The sequence below is a fragment of the Micrasema longulum genome, unplaced genomic scaffold, assembly GCF_059751315.1.
Source record: "Micrasema longulum isolate JH-2025_06_02 unplaced genomic scaffold, ASM5975131v1 h1tg000473l, whole genome shotgun sequence".
Lineage (NCBI taxonomy): Eukaryota > Metazoa > Arthropoda > Insecta > Trichoptera > Brachycentridae > Micrasema > Micrasema longulum.
This window is the reverse complement of record NW_028277671.1, coordinates 65,673-78,919: the sequence shown is the minus strand read 5'-3', so window position 1 is coordinate 78,919 and position 13,247 is coordinate 65,673. Positions and strand designations below refer to the sequence as shown.

The window sequence follows — 13,247 nt, the reverse complement described above, 5'->3', positions numbered from 1 at the left end:
CGTTTCCCGGTAAGATTATAATCGTTGAATGTGATTTTGCTCAAACCAAAAAAGTCCTTATCTGAAATCATATTGTATATCTTGGAAATGACACCATCATACAGTGTATGCCTTGACCTAGCCGGCCGAAGGGGGGGATTCGAATCCCCTATAGACCGATTTGGTCAATTTCACTTAATGTACATAAGCATTCGGCAAACTAACAAAAATGAATAATATACACGAATGAGTAAAATATGTGTACGCGAAAACATAAATAATTTATTCCATGGTCATAAACACTTCCAACGTTTTATTCTCCTGATGCCATATACAAGAAGGCGCTGGGGTCGTTTGATCCCCCCGTTCGGATCATGTGTAATTTTTGGATGCTTAGTGAGGGAAAAGTTAAAGTAAAACTGTGTTTTTAGAATAAAAAAATATCTTTTCACTGTGCTTGGTGGTCTGATAATGACCACTACTGCCTACAAATAAATTGGTACACTACCACTCTAGATGATACCGGAAAACCATAATAATTAAACAAGTTTTTTTAAGCCTGAGAGTTCTATAATTCACCAATTCATTAAGGTAAACAAATTAAATAAATAATTAATAATTTTATAGACGTTTTGTGGTTCCGTGGGTAGTGTCGCTTACTCCAGATCAGGAGATCCTAGGCTCCTAGGTAAAAAGTTCGAACTCCGCTATGCTGCAACTCATTTACCATTTTATAACACGCACACAGTTATTAGCTTACGACTAAAAGAAAATGTCCCCAATATGAAAATATTTGGGTAAATCAAATATTTAATTGAAAAATGGGTTCTTGGCTTTTTAAAAAATTATATTAAAGAGTAGTGGAATCATAAATTTGCCAAAAATATATCGTAGTTTTAAAAAGTGCAATAAACAAGGAAAAAAAATTAAAAGTGGTATTGTAATGTCGCGGATTGAATAATTAAAATGCTTATTTTATGTGTTGGTAATAAACGTCCTTTTATCAGAGTGTTTTTTATCAGCACTGTGTTGTGTATTGGTAAAGTTGTGTAGCGATAAACCTTTGTGTGTAGCAGCCGCTAGCCACACCAGCCGACCATCCATCATTCTCTGCTGACACCATTACTGCTGTTGGAACATGCCGCCATCACCCGCCACGAGAGAAAATACCAATATTCAATTTTTATCATTTCGACTTGTAAACTAGTGCCAGCGTAACTTCTCCGTTGAACAGAAATTGTGGTACGAGTAGGTATATTAAAAGGCCTAAAAAATCTTAACATCCCTAACGTGATTATTTGAGATGAAACGCAGTTTTCTTCCTACAGATGAATTTCCGTGTTTTCTCCTTGGATTATGGCACTAGAACAATATTTTTTTACATACTTTAGAAACTTATCATTGGCGTGTTGTTACCGTTTTTTCAATGAATTGTTTATTATGGGAATTAGAACCATCCAAAAACCTTTTTAAAGCGCTCAGTTTAATCAGTTGTCTTCGGGCGTACGGTATACAATTATTATAACTGTTTTTGAAAAATGCAAAAGGTACCGACACAGACAACTTTATCTTAATACTTTTCCAAAAAAAAAACAACAAAATCGGTTCAGTTTTGAGGTGCATAAAACGGGACATCGAAATTTCAATTTTAGTTAGGCATGACCAGTCTGATGAGAGGTTGTTTTTTCTGCATAGTATCGAAGAGAAGACGCTGCTGACGTTAATATCAAAACGCATCTTGTAGCTACAAAGCGCTTAGGTTGAGTTCCTAATTATTATTTTTAGGAAAAAAAAATTGCTTTCTTATGTTGTAAATAACTCACTATGAGAAATGGGAATCAAGTTGTGGTAGAGGGGGGTTTGACCCTCGGATCTCTGATTCGGTGACACTAGCCACGAGACCACAAACCGGTTTTATTTACACTGGTTACGTTTATCATAGAGGGTGGAATATCAACAGTTTTTTCTTTAATCAAAAAATTACTTATATACAATATTAAACAAAAATTGTCTCGATAAACTATGTGCCAAGAGTTTGCCATCGGTTGCTCAGAAATTAGTGTTAGTAAAAAAAAATTAAAAACGTGTACAGACATCAATAAAACCTCAACCAAAACAATAAAATAATACTTCGATACAGTGAACAAATATAAAAAAGATGATGGGAAAAAGAATACACTGAAATTAAAGAAAAAACATAAACATCGATTATGGTTTAATTCATTTAGAAAGAAATATGGTGGGTGACTAAATGTAACTAAAGCAATATAAAAAAAAATAAAAAAAAACAGTATAAAGCAAGAACACAAATATAAATATTAATCTAAATATGTATATGTATACATTTATTTACATTAAAATTACCTTTTAAGATTAAGATCTAAAACTTTACAAATAAAAGAGAGAGGTAAAAGAGAAAAAAAGATTTCTGATCAGTTCTTTTTCACCACTTCTTATTGGGTCAGTTGTGGTGAAAATTTTTTTTTTATTAAATCTATAAATAAGTTTTAAAAATGTATTTTTTGACAAAATACGAGATAAAATATGTATTTATTCCGTGTATCGACATGTTTGAAGGAAAATAAAGATTGTTATCGTGACATGGATAAGGAATGCCGATAATTTTTTAGTGTTTGACAATATAAGTACTAAAAACTCGATGAAGTCATCCCAACACAAACAGGTAACCGTTGTTTGACATTTTTATAACATGAATTATGATAACATCTTTATAAATCGTGCATTGAAAAACATTTTACATTTTATTGTTTAAAGCTTATTTAAAAAAAAAAATTACGAAGCATTTTACCATGTGTAATTTCACTTAACAATTGTGTAAAAAAAATATTAACAGAGTTGTAGTCCTGTGCCAGTGTCGCGAAACAAGGATGGCTCTATTACAATGGGAAGTTCCGAGAGTTATCTTCATTTGTCTATAAACTAAAATCGAATTTTTGAGTAAAATAAGAATAACTATAGCGCTAGTCCTGATTTGCTATCCATTCGGAGTAAAGTAAAGTTATCAATTCGAGTATATGCCCGGACTTTTAAAAAAGCATTTAGCGAGGTAGGGAACAATACCGCCGCGGCATTCCGGTTGCTGCGTTACTACTAGCTATGCCAGTTATTTACTTACTTGCACTCAGGGTTAACACTAATAATTATAAAAACTTGCTTAAATATGATGCATCAACATCAATTGACGAATCAGTATTTTTTTGTTCAGCAGATAGATCACCGCTGACTTTAAAAGTACTGAACCGTTTTTAGTGTTATTTTCATCGTTACCTAGTTAATTCTTTTAGCTTCAATTTTGTCTAAAAATCATAAACATCGGTGAATTAGAAATGAAGATATCATTATAAACAATTATGTTTCTTGTTAAAAATCCAGTACCTTCTGAAGAGGAAATTTTAAAACGGGCAAGTTATACGGGTTTGTCGTTTTAAAATATTTTTGTTCACTTGAACACAGCTATTCTACGATATATGACTTATCTTGATTGGACATGTGTACCAAATCGGTACCAAAACGCCCATCATCCTTTAGAACGATTAATAATAAAATGTATAAACTATTCACACTCATCACCGCATCCTACAATAATAAATTGATTGCATCTTTTTCTATGCCTTCTTGTCTCAATAATAAGTTGAATATTTATTTAAAATACAGCTTTCAATTACAATAAGTAGTAATAAAAGGGAAAGTCAAATATTCAGGAATAAATAAAAGTCGGTAAAATTTAACAAAATATTCAGAGTTATTGATAGGTATAGGTATAACTATATATAAATATATAAACGTGATTAAAATAATTTTAATAAATAAATCTGTTTAAGAATCTGGGCATAGGGCGAATGATAAAAATAAAATCCACAGATGAAAGTAGACATGTGACAAAGTGAATATAAAAAGAAAATATCAGAATAAAAAAAAACAGCAACCTTTGCCCAATTGCAATAAAAAAACAGTAGCTAAATTTGAGAATAAGGCTCATAAAACATAATCGCAGTGGATTTAATAAATAATTGTTCATTGACATTTTAATATTTATCTTTAAGTAGCATTATTAACTTATAATCTTTAAAATATGACCCACTTAAAAAGAAAATTTATCTTATTTATATTATTTAAAAAAAAAACAAATTAAATACAGTTGCTCAATTCATAACACCCGTTTACTTATTTCGGGCGCTTACAAAAAAATCAAATATTTATATGGTTAAAACTGAAATATAAAGGAAAAATTATATTTAAAATGTTTTCAACAATAAAAATTAAAAATGCTATACGGCCAACGGGCATTTACAAAAAGATCACACCTGTACAAACATAGAAAAATATTGAAAAACAACATTTTATATTTTTTTATATTTGCGTTGAAACCATAAAAGAATGCTGCAATGCAAAATATAAAATAAAATGTTATGTTTTGTAACAAAAAAAAAAATATAAACTATTTACATAAAATTTTATAGAGTTTATTATTAAATTACCCAGATAGTCAAATCAGGTTTTATTTCTATATCTTATCAGTAATATAAAAATAGGTAGGTTCTCTTATCAAACGCGATGCAATAATAAAGCGTGTTTGGTTTGAATTTTCAATTCTCTCCAATCAAAAACTAATATATCGTCATGTTCGTAGATAGAACAACGACGTATATGATTTTCTCCAACTTTACATGAGAGAGGTTTAAAATCTTTTTCGACACTTTATGTTACAACTTGATAAATAGTATAGTATATTATTCGATATATTATATTATTTATACCACAGTATATGATTTATCGGCCTCGTGGTATAGTGGTCAGCGCGTTTTTCTACTATGCAAGAGGTCTCGGGCTCGATTCCCGACATGGTTGACATGAAACGTTTATTTAAATATGTGCTTTTACTTTGGAATATTTCATAATCCCTGGACTGGTACCAGAAGCGTAAGACTGATCATCTTACGTTGATGTAACAAAATAATCAAAATACACTGCGAATCGTGCACCAATGTAATGCCGTATGCACCTGTATGTTATTATACAGATTGTTCATTAAACCCTGTCAGATCCGAAACCACGATGATCAGTATGAGCAAAAAGACATATTGGCACGTTAAAATAATTTTTTAGAACGAATAAAAATTTCAAAAATAAAATATCAAAAAAAGCAAATGGTTGCTTACTTCTGCAGGGGAGAAACGAGGAGGGGGAGGGGAGAATCTGATACTACGCCGCGCTCCCCTCACTTCTCCCTTACAGAAATAAGCAACCATTTGTTTTTTTTAAATATTTTATTTTTTAAATTTTCTTTGTTCTAAATATATTTTTGAATATGCTAATAAGTCTTCTTGCCCATGCTGATCATTGTGGTTTCAGATGTGACAGGGTTTAAAGAACACCTTGTATATTATTTGACACCTGGGTTAGTTTTATAAGGAATTTTTATTTTATTTGTTTATTTAATTTTTTGGACATAATGTTATTTCTGCATTGGCGGGCTTATTTCCAAATGGCAATTTCTTCCAATCAATCAATAAAATAATAGTTTTCTTTTTATAGTTTAAGTTACAGAACATATTAAATCGAAATAAATATTTAAAAAAACGTATTTGTTTATAAATTACCTTGAATAAAAACTATTACTCAATGGGAAAGGGGAAAAAAGAGGATAGAGGAAAGGAGGAGAGATTAAGGAAGAGAAAGGAGATGTTTCTTCAGACGTGATTTAAACAGAGATGTAGTAACATCTTTGTTGGTGGATGGGAGATGATTCCACAGTCGAGCCGCATGGACACTATATGAGTTAGAAAAGAAAGAGGAATTGTGGATGGGTATTAAGAGAGTGCCTTGAGAATTAAAACGAAGAGGTAAACCATGAACTGATAAGCGTTGAAATTTTTTACGCAGGTATATAGGAGCGTTAGGACTATGAAGTACATTGAACAGAAGTGAGAAGGAGAAATAATCTCTCCGCTGTCTAATTTTGAGCCATTTCAGTTGCCCACGATAATCGGAAATGTGGTCATATTCACGATGTATGAAGCTTATGTTAAAAGATTAAGCAACATGATCGCTTTTTGTGGAATCGGTAACAAGACAGACATAAAAAAGGTACAAAGACAACAAAATAAACTATGTAATTGAACTAACGTACCCCACCTGAACCCTAAGACTGAGCTGTACGAAAAAACACACCAGTTTGACATGAAATACTTGACGAAAATTTAGACGATAAAAATTGTACACAAAATTGGACTGGGAAACAAACACAACGATATCTTGACATTAACCAAAAATGCTGACAAGCACAAATATAACTCCAGACAACAACAACACTACCACATTAAAAAAGTAAAGGCAAACGAAGGAGAGTCAAAAATACCATACGATAGATTTAAACACTACAATGACTTACCTTACCACTTGAAAAAAAATACACTCAAGGCAAATTTATTAATCACAACTGTCGTTGTTCTACGATCAAGACGATATAATTATTATTTATGAATTGGAAACATTTAGTTTATGGAGGTGTCGTTTTATTTCCATAAATGATACCAAGTATAATATTTTCAGGAATCTTATGAATCTATGATTTAGAATTTTTTTTTTTGATACTAATAATAATATCACTATTGAGAAAAGAGTGAATAATCAAACCTTCATAACAGTTGGATTTTTTTTTTACTTTAGCAAATGAAAAATAATGCATGCATTTGTTTTTTTATAATACAAAAAAGAATTTAATACGAATTTGACCAGTTTCAATGAAAAATAAAGAAATAAACATAATATACTCTTTGTATTGGCATTGAAATGGTGTTTTTTAATCAACAATATTTTCAGTATGTCCAAATGTTTGTAGATAGGCTGGATATCCTCCCTAGGGAGTTATAAAGGTCTAAATTTGTTGCAACAGAGAGGGAAAAGATTTTTGAAAATGAAATATGGAAGTCTACGCATTTAGAGGGCCTATGACCTGTCATTGGCTGGTTTAAGTAGCCACCCTACACACTGTAACATACACCATTCTACCTATGTTCAAACATCCACATTTCTACAACTCTTTTATCTATTGACTTTTGTGAAGTAAAACAGCTGAAACATTGATCATGTGTGTAAGAGAGGTGAAAAGGCCATTAAAAAACGAAGAAGAAGAAGATCATGAGTGATAAAATTAAAAATTGTGTAGATAAGCAATACAATAACTTATAATATTTATCAGGTTAGAAGATAAAACCAGTAGAAAGAATGATAGAAGAGTATTGATTGGGTATATCAGATCTCTTAATATCCAATAAAATGTTTTTTCATATCTTTTTCATAAATTGTAGGCGGCCACATTACAGTCCTCGCCCCGCTGTGAAGAAGTTTGGCTATTTTTTTTCTACTTTTTCCCACAAATAAAATAAAATTCACAAAGCGTGGAAAAATAATTCAAAAAAATAATTTCGCTTGAGTATTTGAATTTTTTTTTTCAGTGAAACTTTATGCTTCTTGTTTTAATGTATTGGGAGTCTAAAATAATCACTAAAATAAATTTAAAAATAAGTATGACATAACTTCACTGCAACAGTTGTACGTAGGTTTTGGTAAAATTATAAAAACTAATTACTTTTTGTGAGTGCCCACTTCTGTGTGTTATTTTTTTGGTCAGCTATTTTTCAAAACTTGTAATTTCTAGTTATTTCTGTATGGTACTGAGCCATCGAAATCCATTTTTAAATTACAGCTGTTTTTTAGTGGGCAGCAAGAGCTTGCAAATATTTATAAACTTATTAATAAAAATACTTATTAATAAAAATACTTACATTGTATCATGAGAAGTGTGGAATCAGGTAATGAGTTTGAAAGGAGACAGGAAGAGGATCAGATTACAAATAAACTAGCCAAAACAACGAATCAAAAATACCGTCAATCACGTTTATTAGTTTGTGGACTGCTTTTATATGTTTTAAGTTACGTGGAAAATAATTATTTGAAATAATCTTTCTTTTATTAATACATTTTAAAACCGCGTTTACAGTAAAAGATCATTTCTTGATATATATTTCATAAACTCTTATGAAATATAATTATCGTAGCAAAATAAATGTATAATTATTAGGCATTTTTTGCAATTATTTAAAGAAATTAGTTTGATTATTAACAAAATATTTAATAACTTATATGTAAATATACGTTATTACATCATTTCAATGGAATTTCAACAAGAATTGTTAATAAATGATTTAAATCAAAAAATATTTATCGTTTTAGTTTCAGCGCTGCAGAAAGGCATTCGTTTGGTATTTTTAGTAGCATATTATAATAAGTTACTCACTAAGTCTTAAAACTTTTCAGTGAGACGCATTTTTTTAGGACAGGTTTATTTTACAACCATTTATAGTACATCTTCTTCTCTTGGTGCCCTGTCAGGTATCTCCAACATTGGCAATCACTCTGGCAAAAGTCTCCCTGCCCTGTGCTGCCCTGAAAATCTGCTCCACAGTCCTGAAGCCAGTCCAGTCTCGTATATTTCGCAGCCAGGACATCTGTCTTCTTCCAGCCCTTCTGTGACCTTGCCTTGCCTTTCAAAATTTAATGAAGCAAGTGGTACTTTTCTCCACGCATTATATGCCCCAGATATGAAATTTTACAAACTTTTATGCTGGTTAAGAGTTCTCTGTTCGTTCTAGCTCGACTTAAGACTTCTGAGTTCGTTATCAGGTCTGTCCAAGATATCTTAAGCATTCTGCGATGCAACCACATCTCAAAAGCCTCCAGTCTATTCATAGTGTTTACTTTTAGAGTCCAAGTCTCACAGCCATACAACAATACAGACCACACATAACATTTAACTAATCTTTGCCTTATTTTCAAGTTGAGATCAGCATTGCAGAAGAGGGATTTTATTTTATTAAAAGCAGCTCTTGCTGTCTCATTTTTGCATTTAATTTCTATATCTGGGTCGAAGGTCTCTGTTAGAATGCTGCCGAGGTATTTAAATAATAGTACATACATTTATTTATTACCTTTTAACACTCACTATAAAGTATTAAGCAGCAGCTCTTATTTTTTTTTATTGAAGATTTTCCATGGTAATGATGGTTTGCAGGAGATCATAAAACGACGTTGAAATAACATAATTTAATGCTCGTTCTCCGAAGTGATTTGTAATTCGGAAAATGACAAGGGAACCTTTGGTTTTTAATCTAGTGTTATAAGTGTGGAAAACTCTTTTTTTATATTCCGGATCAACAAAATACTACTATCAATTTGTAGCTTCAAAGTTGTTTTACTGGCATGACATTACAGAATCAAAAAATATTCACCATAGCCCGTATGTTTCTAACGGTATGTTTCCCTTTTCAGGAAATCGCTCCCTGAACTCTGAAACCACCATCAAGACCGAGTCCACGACACCTGGGCTGGGCGGTGATGACGGGGGCGTGGGCGGAGGAGGGATGGACGGGGAGAAGAATGACAAGAAGAACAAGAGACAAAGAAGGCAGAGGACGCACTTCACATCGCAGCAGCTGCAAGAGCTGGAGGCGACCTTTGCGAGGAATAGGTACCCTGATATGTCCACGAGGGAAGAGATCGCCATGTGGACGAATCTTACAGAAGCTAGAGTTAGGGTAAGTCGATATTAAATTAAAATCATTTTTTTTAACAAAAATCAATAGGTAGAATAAGTTAAATCAAAATCAGCAACTTGCACCTCTTTAGCTAAATGCCACAGTAATATTAATTAAAAAGGTGGTTCTACACTGTAATATCTATGTTTCTGGACTGGCACCCGAAGCGTAAGGCTGATCGCCTTAGCGTCATGTAACATATTTGGGTGCGGACAGGAATATGATTATGTTTCAAAATATTTTTCACAAATAATACTGAATATGAGTCGTTGGTAATAAATTATTTTGAATTATTGGCAAATGTTTTAATGTAAATATAAATTGTCATTGCAGAATTTTAAATGTATTTGATGATCGTTGAAGCATTGGCCCCAAATGAACTCGTCAATCCGCGTTATATCGTTTCTAAAATAGTGCTCCACAGAGTCGAATGAATACTTTCAGTTTTTGTAAACAAGTTAAATCCCTCGCGGGATTAGCAGTAATCCTGGGATTCATGAGCTCTCCAAGAAAGGTTGAGGCGGAGGTGGACGGTAACACAACAGAGACGTCTTCAACAAAAATAATTTCTTGATTCAGAGGACGGATGACATTGCTTCGAATAATTTACAACGCGTTTCGTTGGTTCAAATTTCGCATGAATCGTTGTAAGAAAACAACACAAAATCTAACAAATACTGGTTTTTAAACTGACAATAATTAATCGTTAAGGTGGCTAGTATTTTAAAATGGAATGATGTTGATATTCAATATCAAATGCAATTTTAACTTCTTTAGTAATTTACACACAGTGCATGGGCGTCATCATCTTCGTCATCATCTATAATTGAAAATGTTTTAACAGCCATCTATTTCCTATATATTTCAAAAAGTGTTTTTTTTATTTTTGTCGTCTCGTTTTATTTCCTCGTTCCCGTTGAGGACTAGTGAACAATTCGTTTGATGCTTAAATTATTGCTACATACATATATATATATAAGATGCATTTCATAATATATATATATATATATATACAGTTTTTTGTTCACTTTGCCTAGCTGCGTGATACAGTACTTATGATTTTCTTGTCGTTTTACTGTAGAATGTTTTATTATTTAAACTTTCTACTGAATATGCTGTATATTTTTTAGGTTAATGTTTTTAATATAAATCTTGTATAATTTTTGGTTTATTTTTATTTTTATTAATCTTGGGTTCATTCATGTTTAAAAAAAGAAAATTAAGCCAAATATGTTAATATTATAAATGTTTATAAAAGGAAGATTTGCCGTTTATGTTTATAAAAACAAAATAAAAAAAACAAGATTTAATTTCAACAGTAATTGTTCAGCTAAATAAAATAGCTGCGTGCCACAATCTTCCCAAGGTTCGAAAGTATGTTTTTACAGAAATCAAATAATAAATCAATAAACAACAAAAATGTTTCTTTCATAGAACGGCAAAATTTGAGCTCACCGAATGCAAATTATTTACTTATTTAACATTATTTCGGAATAACGTAAATAAAAAAAACTATAATTTTAATTTTCATCTAAAAAATTAAAATTTTGCATTTACTTGCACACAAATTTTATATTAATAAAAGACACTTTATGCATAATAAATTATCAGCATACTTAAACAGATACATACTTTGTATAAACAAACTTTTATAGCCAAGCTTCAAGTTTAATTCCAACGGCATTATATCAGATAATCAGATTTAAAAGATTACAATTAACTTATTATGCCTTCTCGTAACATAAAAAGCAGTTAACCACGTGCGTGTGTAAATTGCTTTAGTAAATTATATGTTTTTTTGTTTAATTAACAAAAGCATTATCGAAATAATTTTTACAAATAGGTAATTCAATTAACTAAAGACATGTGCAGTTTTCTAAAGCCCGGAAAACAAGAAAATTATCAGATATAATAGTTTAAATCTTTGAAAATGTTTATTTAACTAAATAAAATGTTTTATTTACGAATGAGGAAATAAATGTCTTCATTTTCTAAATACACACACTTATAAATATAAAAGAAACAAGGCTTTAAACTATAAATACGATCAAATGTCAAGATGGATTGAATATTTTTAGTTTGTTATTTTCGAGAACTTTATCTTCTAAAATTAATGTATTGCAGGTGTTTTTATTTTCATATCTTTGGTTTTTATTTGAATAGTTTTATTATTACAAAACTAGCTCTCCTTATTTATAAACTCGGGTAAAATTAAATTTTAAAGTTGTAGACTTGAGTAGGTAATATTCAGCAATGTTTTGAGTAAATGCTTGCAGACTGGCTGGTTTTCTTTTTCCTTCCTCAAAAATGTTTCCCCTCTCTGTTGCAACAAGTTTATTTGGGTAATATTCAAATTAAAGATACAATATAAATTAACCCCGTATTCATTTTTTAATTCACTAGTTTGATAAAGATTACCTGGTATAAATGATTTTATGAAAAATCATATCACTACATTATAAACTATTGAAAAGAAAACGGGCTTTAAACAGCAATTTAAAAATACTAGTACTTCAAATTTTCTTTTGAACACTCATGCTTACTTGAACAGTGATACATTTTCATTACTCACGCTAATTTAATAAATTAAGTGGTAAATCTTTAAAAAAATAATTTCAGCTGGTAAATTTTAAATTCGGCCAACCGTGCAAGAGGTCTCGGGTTCGATTCCCGACGTGGTTGATACGAAATATTTATTTGAAAGGGTGTTTTCCCACTGGAATATTTCATAGTCCTTGGCTGGTACCAAAAGCGTAAGACTGATCACCTTACCTTCATGCAACAATAATGATCAAGATATGCTGCGATTGATGTACCAATGCAGTGCCCTATGCACCATTAGGTGCGAAAAGGGAATGATAATGATAAAAATTTTAATTTGCCTAAAATGCAAGGAGTCTCGGGTTCAATTCCCGACATGGTTGACATAAAAATATATACTTTAAAAAAATGTGTTTTTACACTAAAATATTTTATAGTCCTCGGAGTGTAAGACAGATCATCTTTATTTCATGTAACAAAATGATCAAAATACGCTGCGATTGGTGTACCAATGCAGTGCCCTATGCACCATTAGGTGTGTAAAGGGAATGATGATGACGATAACATTTTAAATAAGTGCCTCATACTATTGATACTGAAATTCTTACCGAAACGAAAGTTGTACTTGAAATAAGGAACGCGGAAGTTAGAATCGATATTTAGAATATATTTAGTTATTCTAAGGGCCTTGAGAAATTTTGTCATTAATCAAGGCACGAGGCACAAAGAGTCAAGTTCTTCGTATTTCGGCCAGCGTCATCATGCTGCAGTCATCACGGGCGGCACTGCATTTAATCCTAGCGCGATTAGGATTGCACATCATCAGGGCCGGATTAGGGGACGCGGCTCCCGCATGCTAATGAATGCTTGCAGCCTGCGGCCCTGGCGTGTGACGGATGAGGGCGGGAGATGTCGCTGGAAGCCGTCGTGGCCAGGCGAAACTTTTGTCAGGCGAGTTGCGAGTTACGCCAAGCGCAGCAGAATGGAGGTGAATTTACATATTCCGGGTTTATTCGTAATCAACATTCTGTAGTCCGCTCCGAACTTTGATGGGCAGGATCATGTGGTGATGACGACGTTATAAAGTCAAACTGACATGACGTAACGTTT

At 31.8% G+C, this 13,247-nt stretch overlaps 1 protein-coding gene across 1 annotated transcript in view; it reads left to right on the top strand.

Annotated features, from left to right (window-relative positions):
- The window catches only part of Ptx1 (pituitary homeobox homolog Ptx1), a 104,555-nt gene that overhangs the window by 71,261 nt on the left and 20,047 nt on the right, over positions 1–13,247 (top strand). The window contains exon 4 of the mRNA XM_088226918.1: positions 9,331–9,596. Within this exon, the coding sequence (XP_088083044.1) occupies positions 9,331–9,596 (266 nt within the window). The remainder of the gene's footprint in view (positions 1–9,330; positions 9,597–13,247) is intronic.